The following is a 23,248-nucleotide window of genomic DNA, read 5'->3' on the forward strand; positions in this document are numbered from 1 at the left end:
GAAATGTGTTGAGATAGCACGCTTTTTTGGGTGAGTACACCGTGTGCTGATACTGAAAGTCATCTAACAGAGAGACACACTGCTGCAGCATAGCAAAAGAGTACAAGGTCTCCTACTGTACTGAAGCTGCAGTGTTGTCCCTCAGTCAAAAGTTGCTTTGGATAAAAGTGTCTGCAAAAAGTGAGTACATGCAGATCTCAATGTACTATGGTCTATTCGGAGTTTTTTTTGAAGAGAGTGGTGACAAAAATAGACGTACTAGAAGAAGCATAAAATGATGCACATCACTCCACACAAAGGAAACCACTAAAGGAAAAGAGCAAAAGCTCAAACTAAATTAAAAACTAAAAACTGAGACTCAAATTAAATCAACTTAAATTCAATGAACACACACTACGAGAAACATGGATTCAAATACAAACACCAGCACCACTGCCTGTTTTGTGTGCAAATACAATATATGATGCATTTCTGTGCATGATGAGTACCCTTGTATGTGCATGTGCGTACACACACACACACACACACACACACACACACACACAGACACACACACACCAGTGTGACAAGATAAATTAAGGAAAACATAAATATCACAAAAAATTAGGTTGTATTACATTAGACAATTTGTGTACAATAGGTAATAATGGTTCTGTTTTATTCAAGTGTCCCCATAAAACATGGCCGTATGTCAATGGACTCTGAAACTGATGTTGAAAATTGTAATACAGCCATTATTGATTTTACTACGTAGACCTGTGACATGTTAACATGGTGTGAAAAAACAGATCAACTCACCTGGATGTGAGGGTTAAAAAAACTAAGACTAACTATGGGTGTAAGGTGGACTCCTGCATGGGTGGTCCCACTCCATCAGTGGCTCCATCTGGCAGCGAGGTTCAGGAGCAGCTCCGCCCTGCCTCTACTCCTTTACGCACCGTAGACCACCCTCAAACCGCTGACCCTGTCTTGGCCTTTGGAAAAATGGCCGGAGACACGTACCTTCAGCGGCTAAGGCCACTGCGCACCTGAGAAAATACACCTGGTCATACGAGCATATTTCCCCGGGCCAGTTTCCCGGTTGCTGCTTATGCATCTTTGGTGTGTCGAGTAAGTCAACACATACTCAAGGATGATGTGTTTTTACAATAAAACTCTTGTAACAATTAACAGATCTACCTGGATATAGATCTGTCAGTGTGTCTTTGTGGAGAGAATGGATTTTGTTGTGCAGCACTCGCTCCACAACCAGTGGAGAAAATCTTACGTAACATATTGCTCCTGACAGTCTACCCAGCTTACTCATTACATTACATTGATTACAGTAAAACCATCTATGTTTTTAAAATGTGCTGTTGCTGCTGGCTACTAACGGCACACCAAAGTGATCCTGAGATGAAAATGTGTGATGCTGACATCTGCATATTTATTTACCCCTTATTGATTCAAATTTAATGAAATGTCTGATGGCGAAGGCTGAAACAGTGCAGCCATTGATCAGGCTGTGATTGAAGTGATGGTCAGTACTCCCGTGTTGCTTACATTGGACCCGGCCTCAGAGATTAGAATAATATAAGCACATAAGCCCTTGCTTGTTCCTCACCTCTCCACCCAAACCTCCCTCCTTTTCCTTCTGCATAGCTCCCTCCCAACGCCCCCCCCCCATCTGCTTTCTCCCATCACCTCTCTCTCTGCAGTAACTTGACAAGTTTCTAAAGTCATAATTGCAGAGAGATTCTTTTTCAGCTTGTTTCTAACCACATTTGAGAGGCTACATTTCTACTTTCTCTAATACAGAGCTTTTATCCTCATGAGGTTGATCCAAATCCTGTCACAGTAAAACTCCTCTGGGAGCAAGTGAGCCGATCTAATGAGCCCAAAACCACTCCTCCCCTCCCTCCCAGATGTTAAAGAGAGGGGGGGTGTAACTTTCAGGGGGGCTGCAATGAAGACAGAGACCCCTCTCAGATCCTCTACTGCCAGTATAAGAAAAAAAAAATTCAAGAAAAAATTGATAAATATATTCAGCAGGAAAGCTAAAACAAACCTGTACACCAAACTGAAAGACATGAAAGAGCAAATGTACATATGTTGATACCCTCTGCTTTTTCTGTGGCAGGGATAAGTCAGATCTGAATTCCTACAAACAACTAAAAATATACACATACAAAATGCACGTACTAGACAAGACAGATTTGTTATTTTATTCGTAACTGTTTTACACATGAAGTTTGATTAATAGTTACACAGTAAATTCTCAAATGACACTGCTGGAGACTGAATGAGTCATCCACCTACTGTTTGATTTAGCAATAATGTGTCAGTACTTGTCGATGCTTTTATACTCTGCTTCCATGACTCCTCATGACTTCATTTATAAGCACTGTAGAGGTAAAATATCACAAACCGTAAGAAAAAGGCTCTCAGGTTTGTTATGCCGTGTGTCTCACTGTTTGCAGCCATCCAGCTTGTACTCATTTATGAATGCAGAAAACCCTCGGCAGGCGGCTTGGTGGGCAGATTTTTTACACTCTTCCTCCGAAGGCTTTTGTTCAACCCAGGTGTTTGATTCCAGCAGATATTGCATCCTGCAAGAAGAAGGAGAGAGTGAACAATGGAGGATCAATCAGTGTAAAAGTTTTCTTCCATTTTATTGTTGACTATACTTACACTCCATTTGAGTCGGTTGTGGAGCCATCTTTGCCCATGATGAGATACGGCTTTCCCAAATGTAACTCCCCTTTGCACTGACGCCTCTTGGCAAACACTCGGGCAGAATTTTCGTTCACAAGCATATCTCCATCTGGCATACAGATGACAGTTATTATATTTATGAAAAGTCTCCCTGGTATTAACAATAAAAACCATAACATTTTAGGTTCAGTGTCACGAAATCTGTTAAGAGTTGGGGTAACTTTACTCACGTGATCTAAGCACCTCGGTTACTGTGGTGTTGTATATCTCAAAGTTGCTCCTCGTAGAAACACTGAGAACTTCAACAATGTACGCTGAAATACAATATATATACAAAACAATAATCAACCAATTATTGAAAACAATTAATCTGATGCAAATGTTGGTGTAGTGTGAGTATACAGTATGAATAAACAGCATCCAAATGATCTTCTGTGCAGTACTGACCGTAATCTACCGTAGGGAAGAAGCAAGCATGTTGTACCCGGTCATTCTTCGTCACTCTTCCACTTCTTTCTGATTTGAACGTCATTTTTAGTTTATGACATGGTCCTAGAGAAAAGATGATTTTAATCATTTACACAAACCTGAAGAGTAAAGTACATTTATGGGCGTTTGTCACTATGTGTCTTTGAGTGACGGCTCACTTTCTGCACACTGGCACACATCCTCCGAACACAGTGTGGAGACCACCTTGCTTCTTTGGGGAGCAGAGTAGAACACAGTACACTTTCGCTCTGCGAGGAAAACACAAATAGGCCATGATTATATTATGAATAAACAAAGCTGTCCCGCCTTTCCTGATGGAAAAAAGAGGCTGAAAATAGAAAACAAAATGCTTACGTGGTTCATAATAGTCATAGAACACAGCTGGAGCAGGCTGCAGAAGGCCAATAGGCACTCTCTGTATAGCATCAAAACTAATGCATTCCTCTGGTTCATAGAGCTAGGAAGAGAAGAATTATTTCAGTATTGGACGTGTAAAATTTTGTGAATGTAAACAGATTTCAGCCTCACCTCATTAAAGTAGATCAGTACCCTTCCATAGGAGACTTCATAGTGGGAGATGTATTGCTCAGGTAGCCTTTTTAGCTGGGAGGAGAAAGGAATTGAATTTAGCAGAGGAAAAGACAATTAGAGTAACAGTGTGGGACGGTTCTTTGCTCCTGTAAATTATTTTCTTCATTCTCTATTTGTATTCTTTTTGACAATGTCCTCAATGTTACTTAACATGTGAATCTCCCAGATGATCCTATAGGTTTATGCCATAGCCTCCAGGTATAGTTATTTAAACTTCATTGTAACTTTTTTTGTTATTCCCCCCCCCACCCCTGAATGTTGGGCAAGGTCGTACTATAATACGCCACAAGGTCCAGCTGCAATTGCTATAGATAAGAAGTGACTCAAATGCACAAATCAAATATGAATGTCTTTGTTGTTGCAAGTGCACATAAGATATGGTGCCAAAGTGTAAAAACAACAGAACACTTTTTTAACAGTGGCTTATATGAAAGACTATGTCTTGGTCAGGACCGGTAACTTCCTTGAGTCTCTGACTGATGGGTAATATTTGACTATTTACCTAATGTTTTTATGCATGTAATTTATTTTTCATGTCCATCCGAACTTGCTCCAACTGTCAAACATGAGTTCTAAGCGTCTGAATCATCAAATACCACTTTGGATTGAGGACGACACTAATGGCGCAGAGGCAGATAGCTACTAACCCTGTCCAGGTCCTCAATTACAGCTTCAAATCCACTCAGAAGTGTGATGTCAGCAATGGCCATTCCCGTGAGATTGTTGTTCAGGCTATGACTAAACAAACACATAGACAAAAAAAAGCAAACAAACAATGAAGTTCATAGGCTGAGAGAAACACTGATCGGAATTTGTGACCTCTACCTGTTAAACTCATTGTCTTATGAACGCTTATAACAAGCAAATGTGTTGTGAATCTCATGAACCAACCTGACGCAGACCATGTAGGTGACAGTCTCGTCTGAATTCACAGCGTTATCGACATCTCTCCTGCTTCGGGTGGGAGTATTGATCCCCTCAACCGCTGATTGTGGCACTTGCGACTCTTTTTCCTCATTGTTATCATAGTCGTCATAGTATTCATATGTTTCTATGACCTTAGCTAAGGAGACAGATGGTATTGTAACTATGTAGCTTTTAGCAGCAACACAGTGGGTTGTGATTTTATATCAGCGACAAAAATTCACCCGTGTACTCTACTTTCCCTTCCAATGAGACACTGATCGACAGTTTGTCACAGTCGTCCTTGGGATCCAGGAGATGGAAAGCCTTTACGATCTGCCAAGGAGATTGGTGATTTTCTGTAAATTATGGATCTTGTCCAGCCCATACATAGCAATTAATGAAACTTACTTTTAGTTTGATGTCTCCTGTTCCTGACAACTGCATAACAATGTTGTTCCCTGCAAGTTTCTGTCACAACAGAGACAAGATGAGGCAAGTCATTTCAGATTGAGGTAAAATATATACGTTCGTCAAAGTGTATGCTGAAATGATCTATGATACCTTCAGGTCTGCTTCCACCTTCTCCTTATTTCCCACTGTAAGCTTAACAATGTCTCTCTTGGTTGGAACTGTGAACTCCGCTATTAAATTTGTTTGGGGACTGACTGACCTCTTCAGCTCATACTCAGCAAGGGCTTCAAGTGCCATGATGGTATCCTGGACATGGTGATAAGACATTAATAGTACGTCAAAATCTCAACGCCGATGTGCAACCCGGACAACAGCATACTCCATGGGATTAGGCAATTCTTATGTACGCTGAAGGTGTCAAATTCACCTGTGATGATCTGTAACCTCCAAAATAGTTTTCCTGGGTGACCAACCAGCAGGCCGCTTTGTCTGCCCACTGGCTATGCTGAAGTGCCACTGCAGTTAGGAGGGCGTACGCAGAAGTCTCTACTGTGATGCCATCAGCCGTCTCTTGATTCTTTGGGCTAGTGTCTGTCGTCCACAGATAACAGCCATTCCTCCCTGGTAAGTAGACAATAAGTAAATGTGATATAATGGTTGCTTTTAGGATTGGGTGACATTATAATACAGACAGTGAGATGATAGATAGTCTTCAGTGGGCATAATAATACAACATGATTTTTACAAAATGATAGCCATCCCTCAAGCATCTAAGGTGGTGTTTTAAATCAATGACAGGACTGATTTATGTTTTTCCAGAATGTAACAACACATTTTGTGAGATATTTAATGATCTGGATTTGCTTAAACAGACATTTCTGTCAGGTGATATGAGATATATATATTTTTTTTTTTCAATTGATGATATAGTGTAAAATGAAAAGCAGCTATCTGCTTTGATTATACATGCCTTCGGTAGCCATTGTGTGAAGTTTTGTCCAGACAGGTGAAAGATCTGTTCCCTCTGGCAGGCAAACTGAGAGGCAGTAGGCCGTGATGGCAACAGCATATGGATGTTGAAGCTCCTCTATGTTTGACATGAGATACGTTGTTGATTTTGAAATGCTTGCTTCCTGGTAGAGATTAAAAATAAAGGTTAATTTCACTCCTGTAACCTTCATGCAAATGATGAACTGACAACAGCTGTTTCTAACATGCTCAAAACGCTAAAACACAGATGTCTAGTGGACACAATGTTTACCATTCATCTTCTTCCTAATTTAGCATGTTAACATGCTGACGTCTGCTAAGTAGCCCAAAGCACAAAGTACAGCTGAGGCTGATGGGAATGACATTCGTTATTCAAGTATTCAGTGGTATTCAGTGGTATTCGAAGCTTTTTCGAAGAAAAAAACAAAACCTGTCAATCAACTATTCACTTTCACATTCACACCTCGGAAGAAACCCACACATACAAGGGGGGAACATTCAAACTCCACACAGAAAGGCCCTGGTTGGTTCAAACTAGAACCTTCTTGCTGTGAGGCGACAGCAGTAACCACTACACCGCCTTGCAGCCAAATTGCAACGCAGTCCATGAAATAGTTGAGACTTAATGAGTAGATAGTTACATGTAGAACAATAAGCTTTTGCATTATCTCACCACATCATTTCGTGCTTCGCTTCGCAGGAATTGAAGGGACAGGCGCAGTGAGAGAACTATGAAAGCCGTCATGGAAGCTTCTTGGTCTTTGCCTTTCTACGTTAAACACAGGGACAATACAGCATTTAAATCACTGTTGCTTGTGGTTGGTGCCACGTCTAATACTGTACTCGTATACAAACACACGCACACACACACACACACGCACACAAACACACACACACACACACACACACACACACACACACACACACATATGCTCTGACAAGTGTACTATACACTGTACTTACCAGGACTTGTCTGTGTAACACAGGATGTGGGTCAGTGAAAGACCCATCTGTGTTCTGCACTGAGGTCAGGTAACTGACTGAGTGCATGATCTCTTCTGCTGGTACAACACTAGTTATCTGGCCCTGCTGTCCTAAAGCCCCTGTCTGACGCTGTGCCACCAAAGACAGAACTTTTACTACAAGCGCAGTCACCCTGCGGACAAGAGAAAGAAAAATAAGCAACTGGAGTGGAAAGAACATTTGAATCATCGTAACAGCGTTGGCTGAATTAAGCTGAATACGTACATGTAGAACCAAAGAGGGTCTTGTCTAAATGCGTTTATCTTAAGTGCATCAATGTAACAGCTGCACCCCTCTGCACTATGATTTGTTTTTCTCATGTGAAGCGTTCCTTGTTTCAGGAATTATTTAGGTGTCCATAAAACCTTGAAAAATTGGTTGCAACACAATCCCAAGTAACAATTTCACATCAAGAATCAGTAAGTTGACATGAAACAGACTCACCAATTACTAGATGGCACTGAATACCATGCTCCATAAGATCCATCACCTTTCTTGTAGCTTAAAATCCTTGTATATCCTAATGGAGAAAAAAGTTTGTCTACCATAAAATTGTCTATAGCCTTGTTAGTGACCAGTGGAGGGTGCAATGCTTATAGCATCCCACAATACTAATGTGAAACAAGAAGATGAAACTGAAGCCTTGGGGGCACTTTTGATTCCTGATTGAACTTTCCCCTGTTTAAACATATTACAGGTTCCCTACGGAGTAGCACCATTGAGCTATTGTTTTTTATGAGTTACCTATAAACTGTGACATCATTATTCTGCCATCGTTGGCTGGTTTTGGTTTTCGGAATAGTAATCACAATAAATCTATAATTTGTTGTCCATACTGTTTTGCATCTGCTTTCAGTAAAAACACCAAATGCAATGAGCTGTCTCTCAGCCTTTGTTGGAAGGTTTGGCCAGATGTCGGTGCTAGTGGAAAGGGGAAAGAGGTCATCCAGAACAACGGAATTCAATTCAATTGGAATTCTTTCTCTAGTTATTCGCAGAACAATTTCACGGCAACCTGGCCAGTAGCTTTCCAGACACCTTGTTGTGAATGTGTGACAGAAACAGACGAGACATTTAGGGTCTGCTAACAGCAGTCAATATTAACTGTTAATGAGGACCTTAGAAATGACATCAGAATTTGAGTTTGTCTCTTCTCCTCTCTAAATTTGTGTGCATAGTAACAGATTCAAAGAAAAGTTTTTGTAGATGTAATTAGCCAATTATTGAGACTTTATTTAATCAAAGTTAGTTCATACCTTGGGTAATCTTGTCAAGAGCTTCATCTCTGGCACCAGCAGGTAAGTTAAACCATTGCTCACTCAGATCAAGGTAGCGGAGGGCTGAAGCTGTAGGGGCAAGTCGTACCATTGTCTGCTCCAAACATCCTGTGGGCAATACGATTAGGCCAGCAACCTTCTTGGGATTAAGAAGGTTTTTTGCTTGCAAATGAAATCCGTTCTCTGTTAGGTGAGAACATTGAAAAGGTCAGACACAAAGTAAGATACGAAGATTTATTAATTGTATGAATGTCTTCCAGTAGATACCTTCTGCCGAAATGAAAATATTGGTGCTGGAGCCTGGGATGACTTCATCTGGTAAAGTTCCATCAATATTGAAGGTCTTTGTGCTCTTCCCTGTCATGACAGAGAGGTGTAAATTGATTAAAGCACATGTGATATATCGGGAAGCAAAAAAAAAAGACAAGTTTCAAAGTATCACTGATTGATCCGGAAACAACTTACCATCTAATTGTATCACTCGGGTTTCCTCTACTCTCTTTTGAAATCCTTCTTCCTACAACAAGACAAAATTAGCTAAATTACTGTGCTTCCCTCACCTCATCATAAAACAATGAATTGATTTAAAGATAACATGTTTGTCACTCACCCACACATTCAAAGTCTTTTCTACTGCATCTATTCCAATCTCATTAACCATGTCATAGAGACGTATTTTGATGGGTATGGAGCCAGTTACCATGGGAACAGCAGAGAAAGAGACAAACTGGGAAGACTCTGGCTCCACAGTAATGTTGACATAGGCTGTAGTGGTAGCTGAGCCAGGGGAGCAAAGTCCTTCAGTTTGTTCCATATGAACTGCCACCTATGATAAAAAATACAGGTTTCCACAGAGTAAATTAGCATTACCATTTGAATTTCAGTGTTTTGCGCAGTAGTTGGTTACTGGTTTAAGGGCTATTAAGGTTATAGCTACCTCCAGTCTGTCAAAGCCATAGTTGTAGATAACAGGTGAAATGGATATTTGCTCATATTTTCTCACTGAGTAAGGCAGTCTCAGGGACACAAACGTCCTCTTAACTGCTTTGACGTCAGACGGTTCAACTACACAGAAACCTGAATGAAACACAGATTGAGCTGCGGTTATTAGAAAGAAATGCTCTGATCAAACATCCAAAGATTTGTTTTTGAACTTGGAAGCAGTTATTACCACTGGCTGCTGACAATGTGATGACCTGAATTTCCCATGTGGTGATGGAATCAGGAAGAGTCAAAGTATACCTAAAAGATTTTTCATAGTCACAAACGCAAAGGATATAAACAAAACTACGGGTTAGCAAATGTTTTAATATCTGTTGCCATGGCATTTCTCTGCAAAAGAATATACTACATTAAAACTTTCTTTCCACCTTTTTACCTGTGTTTGCCATTTACTTCAAATTCTGTGAATGCAAAGCTTGGAGGGAAAAATCTTCGAATGTACTGAGAAGCAGTGTCCAAGAAGAATTCTTCAATGTCTATTTCACTTGCAGCTAAACAAAAAAAAGAAAGAGAAAATGAGAGTCCATTTGTTAAATTATGTTATAATCACGCCACAGCAATTACATTGTAGATTGCCCATAAATCAAAATTTCATCTCACTCCGGCCAAATCCTCTCTTGGCATCCTCTCGCATCTTCTTTTGTCTCAGACGCATTCCTTCAAGGCAGCATTTTAAAAAGGCTTCTGCACAAACTAGATTTTTTCGCACCAGAGAGACCCTCTTTGCTCTTTCCTGACATGTCAGTGTCATAGGGATGAGAGCAAACCCGTGACCACAACACTCTTGAAGTTTTTCATCGGAAAAGTTAGATTCTGAAAGTGAAAAAGAAAAGGCAAATATTTTGACGTCTTTTTGTGTCTTGAATTGTCGCAAACCAAAGTTGTAGTGCTAGAACCTTGTCTTACTCAAGGTTATCATTTCCTGTTGAAGGTCCACAGAGCGTCTTTGTCGGGCAGATCGTGAATCACAGCGAAAATCTGGAAAAGTAGTTTGCATAACAGCATAAAAGCTCATGAAATAATTAAGTGGATGGCTACGTTTAAGAGTTTGGATGGTTGTTTGTTTTATTAAAACAAATAATTTGTTAAAAGGTAAGATACTGATGCAGTGGTTGGCAATGAATATTGAATTACACTGTCTAACACAATTTAAACCGAAATTCAGAACTTGCAATCAATAATTACGGTAAATTGGAAAAGCTTCCAAAATGGTATCAAGGTATTTTCAAATCAGTATCAAACTCATTAGTGATACGTCATTCAGTCAAATACAGGGCATGAAATAAATCATTTAAAAGAAAATTTGTTTTTGTCATTACCCCTTCTCCAGTCTGACTCGGACTGAGTCACAAATGAGAGACCAGCATCTGTAAGTACAGATGCTGGGTTAGATCCTCCACCATATGAGCAACCAAGGTCATATGACTGCATAGAGGAAAAGACCTGAAAAGAAGGAACAAGAACTTGTATTTTCCCTATTGTCAAATAAAGATTGAATGGTGAAATCAAATCTGTGTGCTTTAATGAGAGCGAGTGTGTGTGTACAAGGTGTTTGTGAAAGTTCTACCTGTTTGGCTGTGAGTTTATTATCGGTATTGAGAGCGTAGAAAGCCTTATCCACAGCAAGCAAAGCCACTTTGGCTCTCTGACCATGCAAATCAAAATTCAGCACTGACGGTCTTCCCGGTTCAGAAAGTCCTTTTTGTTCAACCTAAATTGAAGTTGAAATATTTCAGAGATTTTTAAATGCTTCTTGGCAACGTCAAGGCTAATTAAACAGCTACATTAAAACAAAACATTGAAATACACACTTGAAAACACACAGGCTAGGTTAGCGTTAAAGGGTTATATTGGCACCCACCCAAGTCAGTTTACAGTCTTTACATTAATTTGGTGCCACCACCCCTCTGTACCTCATTTATAATAACTTAAAAAATTTACACTCCCACCTCCATCAAATCACTCTCCTCAAACACACAGTTAATAGACAAGGTAAAGTTCTGTTTGTCCACTGTCTCTGTATGCCCAGCCTACACTCGTATCTGTTCTGTTTACTCACCTTGACCTTTATCTCACATTCATCCCTGACATCTACCCACACCGAGTCAGCAATGATGTCACCGTGTTGGTTGTAGAAGTAGCCTATCAGACGGAAGGATGGAACCATATCAGGCGTTATCAGCAGGTTGTTTTTAACTGAACTTCCAATTCGGAGAGATCCATCTTTTATTAGGATGCCGCGGCTTCGGACCTGCAACAGAGGCAAACCAAAATGTTTAATAATGACAAAACTCTGCTCCTGTTTCTTAAAATACACCATGCTGTATTTCATGTGAGGAGGCTCACCATGTAGTATATAAACCCATCGCTTGGGCCGTTCACTGTGTTGTATGTCACAGCAAGTAAATCATTCACAGAGTACATCTTGTTGGTAAAACTCATGTAGAGGTAGGTGTCTCTTGGAGATGAAGCAGGTTTAATTATTTTCCTCTCCTGCAGGCCATCTGCGGTCACCTTTTGGAGCCAAGAGGTGGAAATAGTTAAAACTAAACAAAAACAAATTTGAGAAGGTCTTCAACTGAGTTTGGAGAATACTAACTTCAAGAGTAATTGGAGCTGAAGAGTGAATATTAAAGGAATGAAACACTGCCCCCTCCTGGTCAGTAGTGGCTTCCAGTGATTTCTCTGAAGATCCTGGTATAACAATCCTTACTGGCACACCAATTGCTGGAGAGCCATCTGGGAGACGCATGATCACCTGTAATAACGACATACAAATCCTTCTACATACAAAACCATCACAGTGATGAACTTAGCTGTTTACCCATTGGTTAGTTTCATGCATACCACCACATCCAGTGGGTATCCGGGAATGAAGTGTGAGCGAGTTCGAGAGAGATCCATTGTGTATTTGTGGGAGAGGACAGGAAGATAAACTTGGGCCTCTTGCATTTCACCACCTGGGCAGACAATATCAGCCAAAATGAAAAATCACGATAATAGTCCCAAAATGCTACTGTACTATATTTCAGTAAGAGTAATATTATGAATATATAATATATAATATGATGATGATATCACATAGGTATTTCTAAAATTATAATTCCATAAAATATATGCATTTTTGACTACTTTAACACTCTATAGTGTAAGAATCTTTGAAGTTTACGAGAAGTTGTGCACAACCTGAGTCAAACTCATAGTCTTAAAGCATCTTTCATGAAATAGCATACTACAATATCAAGAGTCATCACTGTGTCCCAGAGGTGCAGAACAAGAAACACAAACTAACTGTAATAAATCTACTTCTACTGGCGCTGTATACAAAACACAAAATGTATTATACATTTTTTAAATAAAAAAAAATTCTCTCTGTACATCATAATAGGTTTATAACAATATTTCTGAAAGAAAAATTTAATATTTTTCTATGTACATTAATTACATATTTTGTGCCTACTGGGAGTTATCTCACTCAAACAATGGTACATTGTGTGTGAGTAGTGGCATGTCCTTTACTTTTTATGTTGGTGACAAATACTCCCAAAAAGACTTTCGCCCCGTGTTGCTGTAAGTCAGAGAGAGTTAGATTCAGCTGGTTTTGCAGTCGATCATTTATCTTTGCCGCAGAGAGAGAAATTAAGGCTGTTCCACTCTGGACCTGCAAGAAATGGCACAAATTGTTGCTTTTTTAAGTCATAAAACACTCAAAAAAGTCCATCATGTTGCCTGATTATCTAATCTGATTTTTTAGATTAATTTTGCATAGAGATGTTTCCTTACCGAACCAGTCAGCTCCAGCCCATCGATAAAGACAGGCTTTATTATTTGTCCACGGGGTCCGACTTTATCAACCACCCCAAATTTGAAGTGGTAAGCTCCTTTAACATTGTCGCCATTGGTGTACCTGCAAACAACAGCTTGAATTAAGACATAAACTGAGTCTGAAAATGTAAAAACTGTGAGTATAACGTCAGTGTACGTTGTCAACAATGTGGACTAAGCCGTGCCCTTCCCTTATTATCAAAACTGCACGAATAAAATTCTTTCATTAAAAGTGAATTAAATCACAAGGTAGGCAATCATTTAAAATAGGTCACTTTTAGGAGCGGCCCATTTTTTTTTGCCCTACAGAGATTTTTTTTGCCACTTTTAAGGTTATCTTATTTGGGGATTTTACAATTAGCCAGTCGTTATGTTTAGAATATAGCGGCTATAAAAGCCAGAATTTTTAAGAGTTGGACCATCCAGAGCTTAAAGGGCAGAAAATAATGGATGTGCCATCATCAAATGGGCAAAAAAAACAACTCAAACGGGATAGAAGTAGTTACCATCAGCTTTATGGCGCCTGTCATGTTGCTTGTCTGGATTTAGTTGCGAACATTAGCTAGAAGTGCTAGCACAGCATGTTAGTTGTGACCTATGGTTTGACCTTGGCGGCAACATTAGCAACTCGTAATGTCACATGAGTTTTTGAGTTCTCCGAGCATAACATTACAGTGGTCTGAACTGATTAATACCGTTTTAACAGAAAAGCTCGACAGTAAGCAGATTTAATGTGGAATTAATAAACACTTACATGGCTGAGATGGTGAGGACAATCTCTTCCTCATTCATCAAAATATAGCTCTGCTTCATGTTGATGTTCACCTCAAAACTCGGTAAAACTGGGGGGAGTAACAATACAATATTTTTAGATTGAAGAGATTGTGGGGGGGGTTGAAAAGAAAAAGGAAAATACATTCATAAAATTTGCTTACCAAATGTTTGGACTTTAAACTCTCGCGAAACAGCATTTGCTTCATCGTCCTCATAGTGAGCTGTAATCTTCCATGTGCCCATTCTTTGTAAACAAAACATACGTGTGTTATCGTTTCAAAGTTGCTTGTGCTGTTGGTTTAAGCTTTATTGCAAATATCTTTTAACGCACTTAGAAACATCAGGTATAGCAAATGTGCCAACGTTAATTCCTCCCTTTGCAGTCTTGAAGGACTTCATTATTCTGTTTCCAGCTGCATTCTGTCATACAACGATAAAAGCAGGAATCATTCATGCAGATCCATCAAAGGTCTCCATAGTCCTAAAGAAAATGTATCTACTCACAAATACTGATATGTGGAACGCTTCCTCGTGAGGCCTGAGCGTGTGGTCAAGAGTGAATATCCTGTAACTCACTAGGAAAATATATAATCAATGACTTTAAATATGATCACTGTAAATCTTCCATAGGATGCATATTTATTTCACATTGTTTTACACTGATTCACATTTGCTTGTTTTTATTTTACCTTTCTGTGTTGGGTTATAGATTGGCTGATTAGTCTGAATGAAGATATAGCCCCTGTGTTTTGATACCAGGACCTTTGTTGACTTCCTGCCAGGGAACGATGGGCTCTCTGCCACCAGCAAAAGGTAGGGAGGTTGATGTTTTGGAGGTTGGAATCTGGACATAATTTCCTTGTTTATCTGTAAAGATGCAATTGGATGTTTGGGTTAATCACCACTCAGTCCTGTCTAAATTGTTTGCTTATTATATGAGTGGGAAAGTTCTCATACCATGAGCTGAGCCGTTTTGATGTCCCGTTCGTCATTGCAAAACACAATTTCTTTTCTGGACACAACAGTCCTGGTACTCTCATGCTCCAAGTGGAGGGTGATCGGACTGTTAAGATGAGGCTCTCCCATCTGGACAAACACTTTCTCATTAACTCCCACATGAAACACATTTGGGGCTGAGATGAAGAATCTGCACAGAAAGGTGAAAAATATCTCTTACTCTATCCTTAATTGTTATATTTTTCATCAGTTGATTTCTATGGTTATAGATTTAGATCTGCAATACATATTTTGTCTTAGCTATTACATTATGACAAAATGAATCATTCAAATGGAAATATACATAAATTATTTACAAAGTCTAGGTCACAGAAAGTATATTTGAACCTTCTTTGCATTTATCACTAAATAGGTTGACGTTACGTTACATTACATTAAATCACATCACATTACATTATATAATCTAGATTGTAGATGCTGTTACCTGTTTTCCGATGAGCACTCTGTTTCCACAGTCAAGATCAGGATCAGCATTGAAACAACAGGGCACTTCATGGTGCCGCTTCTATTTCTTTGCCTGCTCTGACATGGGATTTTGATCAACTGAGGTTTTGTGTATTATTATCCAGCCCTGTATTTCGCAATCATTGGCTCTCTCAGTGTCTTCCCCCTGTTCTTTTTTTCCTCCTGAGCAAACTTAGAGATATGTATGACTCCTCAGTCTCATGTCGCATGTGCAGAATGGCAATACATAAACTGAGGAAACCATCATACTGTCACATATATCATGCATACCAACTATGTGTGACATACTCTGTTGGTTCAGCACTGTGTGAATTTCTGCACAGATGATCCAAATAGATTAGATTTAAAATGTAAGGTTAACAATACAGATCAGATTTTAATGGACAGACAGATGCATTTCAAATTACAACGTGTTTGATTTCATTGCATTGATTGTATTGCAGCAAGTGTTTGTTTTTGTTTCACAAACAGTACCCATCCTCTCATTGGTTGCTGCAAGTCAGCCTGATTTCCCCCAAGTCATGTGATTTACAAGAAATCCAGTTTTGGAACTTTGGGTTGGAATGAAAATAGTTTACTTTAATGCGTCAGGATAGCTCAAGTAAATCTGCAAATTTCCTCACTTCTGTAAATCACATTCAGATTCTTCTCTTGTCAGTAGCTATTGAAGCTTCTTATACAACACATTTTTAAATGTCCTGTGCAGTTTACTTATGAAGTAATCCTTATCAGACACGTTGTCATCAGTGAACTGATGGTATGCTGAAGGGAATTTGAAAAGCTGCCAAACTCTGTCATGATCTGGCAAAATGAAGAAGTGTAATTAATGACAAAGACACACAGAAGATATCAAAAACTTTATTTATTGAGCAAAGGTGAGCAAAGATGCAGCCAAGGAAATGATGAAATCACATCTGTCTTTCAAGTGCAGCAGGATGCATAATGATACTCAACATAAAACACACTGACGGGACAGAAGGTTAACTGCTTTTAAACCTACATTCAAAAATGGCAAATTGATGTATCACATGTTTATAGTTATATACATTTGCCACTCTCATTCGATGTAATTTTTTGTCCATATGCAATCGATTTACAAAAGTAAAATTGTGTAAATTAGATCTCCCAGAATCTTGTGGTTAGAAAAAATTATGTCAGTAACATCAAATAACTCAAATTTGCTTGTAGAAAGTTGTAATCTAGTTTACTTATGAACATAATTAAAATGTCTACATCGTGGTCTTATGATTAAAAGATTTATATGGCACAGCCTCCATTTCACTCCGCCGACCACAAACCATGAGGCCCTGTGCCAAATTATCTCCTCAGCCCTTGATAATCTTATTCTCCCTGCTTTGCGAGACAATTTTTTTCACATGTCCAGCAAATATAGATTAGCAACTGAACGATATGTTAAATTTACTTGTTACATAATGTGATATTCAAACACCTACAACAAATAACACAGCTTCAGATTTTTGGAAAATGTTTGGAGGAGGTAAGAAGCCATCAAGAGATAACTCAGGAAACTAAAATGTCCAAGTCCATGGTCTGGAAATTTTAATTAATCAGATTTGTTGATAATTACAAATTGTCATTCAGAGAGGGCCCTGCAAAGTCTTTTTTTTGCAACAATTAAATTGCAGTCCCCTCTTCGGCATGATATAATATTTATTCAGATGTCGATCTCTGTCTTATAACAGTAAGAAGTCAAATGCAGTAAACAAGAGTCTGGGGCATGATGTCCATCCACAACTCCTAGGTATAGAGAAGTAATACAAGAATTGCGTTTGGACAATCAACACCAGACTCCCTGTCAAAGTTGGGAAGAACATCAGTGGCATCTCTTAGTATTGGGTGTAAAACCTGCAGTGGATGGAAGGTTTGATGAAATATTATAAATGAATTAAAGCAACTGCAAAAATATCATATAATGTATTTAGATTTGTAAACATTTAATTAAAGTAGTTGCTCATTGTTGGGAGCGTGAAGAATTAATTAACCGTCAAACCAAAGTAAAAATCCAAGAGTCATTGTTTCTTAAAAATATCATGTATTTCTAGAAGGAAATGTTTTTATATATATATATATATATATATATATATATATATATATATATATATTTGCATATTCTTCATTTACCAATTTCCTTTTCTTCATATTTATAAAACAGTGTATAGGTCAATTCACTTTGAAAAAATAATTATACTTACATCACGTATCATCAATAATAGAGTGATAATAATCCCACCGAAGCAGCTATTAATCATGTGTCCTTAGGCACATGAAATATTAAACTCTTATTCTTTCATGCGAACGTTTTTCAAATATCGTTAGGTCCACTCTTCCGCTGCATCCGTCCTCAACTGCTGCTCGTTCCGTTTGCCTGTCCATGTCCCCCTCTCTGTCTCTTCCCCTCTATCCATCTCATTTCATGCAGGAGTGGGGTTACCTAAGAGACTCGGCCTCAATGGAGAAAAATCTCCTTTTCTACAATTAACTGTGAAAGTGACAGAAGGAAAAGAAGGGCGGGATCTACGGAGGGGTGAAGGCTCAAAGAAAGGGGAGAGGAGAAAGACAGAAGTGTGCATGGCAGGTAGAGAGATGTAAAGTTAAACACTAATATTTGCACTGGATTTTAAAGTTTCAACTTGGATAAAACTGAATTGTATCGATACCCCAAAAGTGTGTTTTCTGACCATAGTTATAGATACGTTTTAGTTGAATGCTTGTACCCTAAAAATTACCCATCATTTAGTTCCCGCATTCAACCTTTGTTTTTTTTCAAATATCTTAAATAAAAAACCAATATTATCAGTAAGTTGCATGTTTTTTTTTATTCTGTATTCGATGAGAATTGTTCACACACCTTAAATGAATATATAGTTTTCAGTTTTCTAGCACTTCATACTTTAATTGGAATTAGGCCGAATTCGATTGCATTACACTGATCTAAGTGAATTATGTTTATGAATCTCTACAAATGCAGATGGAGTGACCACTGGGTTACCACAGAGAGATGTACACAAAAGGGTGTGGCGTGGGAATGTCTCCAGGGGTCAGGAGTGAGGGTGAAAGGGTCAGAGGTCAGAGCCAGCTGGACAGCACACAAGAGGAGATGAGGGTGAGAAAAGGTGGTGAGGGGGTCGTGCATCCAACTGACTGACTGGACCCAATGGGACATTAACATTGAACTGATGGCAGGCTCACTGACCAATGTCCATTCAGGGAGAAACTTAGCTATGACACACTCATGTGTAATGGTCCGTGATAATTGAGAAGTAACAAGGCCCTCATTGTGAGTGCAAAGGCAGTTATCAGAATTCAGCACCGCATTAAAAGATATACATAACAATATACAGCGGATATATGAGATTATTTAATTCAATGATGCAAACATACTCATGTACTAATAAAACTATCTTTATTAGTATCCTTACGCCTTGATAATATTGAAAGTGTTAGTGTAAGACATTACTATCACTTTGTTCCAAAATGATTTTGGAATGTAGACAAATATACTTATGTTTGTATAGAGAATATGTTTGTCCCTGAGCTTTGGAACTCTTTTAAACAACTCTTTAACAACTTTTCCTCAGTCTGACAAGTCTCCACTCTACAATGGCATCACGTGTACCATGTGCAATATTTATTTAGCATACTTCATGTCACCTTAAAGCACTGTGCAATAACCATCATATTTATCATACCATGTAATTACACTGTACAATATTCATATATTTATATTATTTATCATGCAACTGAATGCTGCTTTGCACCACTGTTACCTTGACTTTTGTTTACTTATATTTCATCGAAGAACGATATTTCGGTCTTATTGAGCTTATTTTTCTTTTTTTATCATATAGTTGCTTACTTTTATATTTTGTATATATGTTGAGGATGACACTTTGTTTTACTATATATCGAATATTGTTGTACTTGCACAATGACAATAAAGTTCTTAAAGTTAAGAGCTCTTGTCAGTATACACCAAATTTCGTCATTTGTTTTCCAATATTTTTAAATGACAGCAGTATAATTTACACTGTTGACTCTGTGTTGACTCACTCTTGACACAGTGCCATTCACGTGAACATATACAAACTGAAAAACATGTATCTGGAGACATTATGTCAAAATGGAAGGACGTTTGTACTGTTTGTAAAATAAAATGAAAGGTTCCAAGGAACAGCCGCTCTAACAAGAGTGAAAACAGTTTATTCACAGTATATTATATTGTTCAGTTTGAGATCGATTGATTACACGTAGTTTCCATTCCTAACAATGCAGCATTGCTTGTTCCCATGGTTATAGATGCTCCATGTGCTTCAAGTGCGGTGAGGAAGGTGAGCGTCTGTGAGCTCTGTCTTCCATGTAGCTGCCAGCGAAGGTCAGGTCAGTGAGGGCAGCAGGCATTCTGAATCGAGGGCGATACTCTGGTGGTCTAAAAAAGACAATCTTGGGGCCCAACCCAGGGGGTCAACATGCAAATACTAACCCCGAGTGAAAGGCATAGAGCAGATCAGTGTTCTCACATTACTCTTGCTGCCCATGACTGTGAATGTGCACGCCCACACACCACATGAGTTTTTCATATTTAATGAAATTCAAGCTCAACAATAGAGAAGGCAGCTGTATTTCAACAAAGGTAGAAGTCTGACATCATAAGTGAGCATTAAGATAACCATGATATCTACGTTGAAGCCCGTCAAAGTCTGCTGGCTTACTGCTGCAATTGTCAAAACATGGGTCTGAATGTCAAATCAACAACTGAAACAATATAGAGATAACCAGCACAACGGGGTTATTCCTGCACACAGAAGGATTAAAACGGCAGCGTCTTTGGCATCTGAAGTATCACTTTCCCTCCACACTCAGCCAACACATGCAGTGCAGATAAAATTCAGTTTCTCTGTATTAGGCATGCCAACCCACTGCTGCCTCCCAGTGGCCTCAATGGCACCTGTCACACCACAGTCATATGTCCTCTCAGATCCTTGTCCGGGAGCCCAGTTCTGGTAACAGCCAGAATTTGACTTGGTCCAGAACCAGAAGTTAAATTTGCAGGTGTAGCGTAGGCCGAGCCACACGTGCGCTGAAGTGGCGTTCTTTGCCCTTTCAGCCACCTGCTCTTGAATGTTGTTTGTGGTAATATGGACAAGGTCATGATGGTGCTCCCTACAGTAACTCATAGCTTCAATCCATGTCCGGTTTTGCTGGATCAGAATCAGATTTCCTTTAGGAAGACAACACAAAGAAAAACAGCACTTAGTTCCATAATTTCCATAAAGTACAATCATACAAAATGAATACATGGCACGTGATAATTCCAACATACCTGGAGGTAAAAACTGACTGTTTTCCGTGGACGTTATTGTTGAAAGCTGTGTTGTGTTCTGGGCTGTTGATGCAGAAACATCATATGTGGTCACTTGCACACCAGTTGTACTGTTGACCTCAGTGCTCAAGGTGCTGTATACAACATCTGTAGTATTTGGTGTTGTCAGTCCAGTGGCAGTTGTTTCTCCTTCGGTGGTAACATTAGTAGTGTTTGGCTGTTTGGTAGAAGTAGTGAAAGTAAATGTTGCTGTGACCCCTTGAGATGAAGTATTTGGAGGAGCCGTCATGTTGGTTGGCAGTTGATTTGTTGTTAAGGTCTCCTTGGTACTTGCCGGCTTGGTGGTTGTCGGAATCAACTTGCTTGCTGTGAAAATCAGCCATGAATGAATAGACAATTAGAAGTGGACATATTAATTTCGGTTAGGTATTGTTTTAAGATAATATTAAAATATATCCTTAAACAAATTCTACAGTTGTTACACTTTTTTGACACAGAGATAAATTTTGCAAGAACACCAACTCACCCCCATGACAAACAAAGTTGCGTCTGGTACTGCATTTCAGGTCATTCCACTGCCCTGCATCTTTAAATATAGCAGCCACACAATCCCTATCGACATTGTAGTCAGGCTGTATAGGTTTCCAGTTACGAAATGATGAGTTGCTCCCATCTGACCACTTCCAGGGATCTTTGAAGAGGCCGATCCACACATTTTGTGACACAGACACATTAAGTACAGCCTCATTCTCTTTCGCTGAGTGTATGCCAACCAGATCAGACGATAAGCTCCTGCAGTGATTCTGAGCGTCCCTCCACGATTGGGTGTTTGCAACAAATACAAGACCCTTAGATTCACCGACACCTGCAAGTCCCAAGGTTTGATATGTTTTATCACATTAAATATATGTGTGAGATGGTGCAATCAGATTTTTGCCATGTCAAATAGCTTTTACGGCAGTGATGTCATCGGACTTACCATGACAAACAAAACTTCTTGTAATTCGACAGTCACTTTCAAACCACTTGCCGTGTTGATCCATTGCTGCACACTGATTTTGAAAATTGTTTTGCGGCTCTCCTGCCTTCCAGTTTAAAAAATCCAGTTCATAATCAGGCAAGGACCAGTGCCACATCCACACATTTCCGTTCTCCAGTCCTATCCAGGCTCTGGCAACGGCATTTGAAACTAAAGTGACCAAATTATTCATATCTGCAAAGTTGTGAACTGTTGCCAAATCAGTGTACATGTCTCTGCAATAGCTCTTTGCTTCTCCATAGGTCTTTGAAAGTTCAATAAGGTGAAAGTCTGGAGTTCCCACTGTGAAGAAGCTGAATCCTGTTGAATTACAAATAGTGTAGTCACAGCAGTTTGAATACCAGCAACAACAATGACAAAAATATTCTTGTATCCATTGGTAATTTCTTTAATCATAAATGCACCAACATTTCATATTCTAAAAAAAGTAATCCTTCCTCTCTTTCCTTGGATTCTACTTGTACCGCTATCCAACTTCATTTATACATTTACTTTTACAATTGTGAAATCAGCAGGGAAAAACGTAATGTACAAACCTGAGATAAAAATCAGACACAGAATTTGACTCCTTTTCATCATGTTGAATCTGTTTCCAGTCATAATCCTACCAAGCAAAAACAGAACAGAAAAAAGAAAAGAAAAGTATAGCTTAATTGAATGCTGTGTTATGACCAGGTGCTGGTCCTAACATACAGTGTTGAGCAGAATGCTGTTCTGTGCCGCTGGTTTGATAGGTAAGAATGCCACTTGACTTGTTAAGAGACACGTCGTCAGGAGCAACTTCAGGCAAAGCAGTTTTTCAAGTTTCTGTCTGTCTCACTCGTACATTTGGTTTGTTCAGATTAAACAATATGATAACACCCTGCCAGGAAATGCAAGGATCTGAAGTGGACTACTTTAATAGTCTACCAACAAATGAATGATGTACAATTTTGACATGTTGCCCACCAGTGACTTGGTCGGTCAAGAATGAAGATAAGCATGTCTTGTTTTGCAAACAGTGAAAAAATGTTAACCATGTTCCCATGTCTCCCCTCCCCTGTCCAATAATGAAGACAAATGCAGAAGAAGGGTAATAGTTAAATCACCAAACAAATATTCCAACATTACAAAAACATCTCAGTAGGTATAAAGCATCAGCCAGTGCCTGCATGGGTCATGATCGTCTATGATCTTGTCGTGTTTATGATCACGACAATGAGGAACCTGCCCTGCCCCAAATATGTGTACAGGAAAAGGAAATGAATAAATTGTTTAAATGATTTCATTCTGAAAATGAAAAAAGCACTGATCTATATGTACAAATGATTGCTTTGTGGCTACATCCGACAGAGATTTGAAAAATAAACAACCCTTTTTAACGTAAAACTAGGGCTGCAACTAATGATTATTTTCATTATCGAT

General features: G+C 39.0%; 2 protein-coding genes across 2 annotated transcripts; both read right to left on the reverse strand.

Moving 5' to 3' along the window:
- Positions 1 to 2,190: 2,190 nt before the first annotated feature.
- On the reverse strand, positions 2,191 to 15,603 carry c4b (complement 4B (Chido blood group)). Its single transcript, XM_035632295.2, has 41 exons — positions 15,424 to 15,603; positions 14,940 to 15,129; positions 14,672 to 14,849; positions 14,487 to 14,557; positions 14,314 to 14,402; positions 14,144 to 14,226; positions 13,963 to 14,050; positions 13,167 to 13,290; positions 12,903 to 13,044; positions 12,231 to 12,343; positions 11,983 to 12,141; positions 11,730 to 11,897; positions 11,443 to 11,634; positions 10,951 to 11,094; positions 10,703 to 10,826; positions 10,290 to 10,361; positions 9,984 to 10,196; positions 9,760 to 9,874; positions 9,553 to 9,623; positions 9,319 to 9,458; positions 8,992 to 9,207; positions 8,847 to 8,898; positions 8,649 to 8,738; positions 8,361 to 8,564; positions 7,549 to 7,624; positions 7,045 to 7,237; positions 6,755 to 6,850; positions 6,062 to 6,224; positions 5,519 to 5,712; positions 5,242 to 5,397; positions 5,089 to 5,148; positions 4,923 to 5,013; positions 4,666 to 4,837; positions 4,422 to 4,512; positions 3,712 to 3,786; positions 3,538 to 3,640; positions 3,342 to 3,431; positions 3,142 to 3,246; positions 2,925 to 3,008; positions 2,671 to 2,803; positions 2,191 to 2,588 (listed from the first exon to the last, which is right to left on the reverse strand). Exons 1-41 carry the CDS (start codon positions 15,492 to 15,494, stop codon positions 2,447 to 2,449), a joined length of 5,133 nt encoding a protein of 1,710 aa, XP_035488188.2. The 5' UTR covers positions 15,495 to 15,603; the 3' UTR covers positions 2,191 to 2,446.
- A 4,066-nt stretch (positions 15,604 to 19,669) lies between these two features.
- LOC118308973 (macrophage mannose receptor 1) lies at positions 19,670 to 22,589 on the reverse strand. The gene is made up of 5 exons (XM_035630506.2): positions 22,381 to 22,589; positions 21,785 to 22,144; positions 21,332 to 21,670; positions 20,806 to 21,171; positions 19,670 to 20,703 (listed from the first exon to the last, which is right to left on the reverse strand). Exons 1-5 carry the CDS (start codon positions 22,442 to 22,444, stop codon positions 20,342 to 20,344), a joined length of 1,491 nt encoding a protein of 496 aa, XP_035486399.2. The 5' UTR covers positions 22,445 to 22,589; the 3' UTR covers positions 19,670 to 20,341.
- Positions 22,590 to 23,248: the final 659 nt, after the last annotated feature.

This window comes from Scophthalmus maximus, chromosome 1, assembly GCF_022379125.1.
Source record: "Scophthalmus maximus strain ysfricsl-2021 chromosome 1, ASM2237912v1, whole genome shotgun sequence".
NCBI lineage: Eukaryota > Metazoa > Chordata > Actinopteri > Pleuronectiformes > Scophthalmidae > Scophthalmus > Scophthalmus maximus.

What these genes read in the sequence shown, in the direction of transcription:
- c4b (XM_035632295.2), bottom strand. Translation starts at nt 15,494, where the DNA reads ATGAAGTGCCCTGTTGTTTCAATGCTGATCCTGATCTTGACTGTGGAA. An exon ending in TATTTTCATTTCGGCAGAAG is followed by an intron (nt 8,565 to 8,648) that starts GTATCTACTGGA and finishes CTCACCTAACAG; the next exon opens with AGAACGGATTTCATTTGCAA. An exon ending in AGGTGGAAGCAGACCTGAAG is followed by an intron (nt 5,149 to 5,241) that starts GTATCATAGATC and finishes CTGTTGTGACAG; the next exon opens with AAACTTGCAGGGAACAACAT.
- LOC118308973 (XM_035630506.2), bottom strand. Translation starts at nt 22,444, where the DNA reads ATGACTGGAAACAGATTCAACATGATGAAAAGGAGTCAAATTCTGTGT. An exon ending in AAGAAGTTTTGTTTGTCATG is followed by an intron (nt 21,671 to 21,784) that starts GTAAGTCCGATG and finishes TGGGACTTGCAG; the next exon opens with GTGTCGGTGAATCTAAGGGT. An exon ending in CAGTCAGTTTTTACCTCCAG is followed by an intron (nt 20,704 to 20,805) that starts GTATGTTGGAAT and finishes GTCTTCCTAAAG; the next exon opens with GAAATCTGATTCTGATCCAG.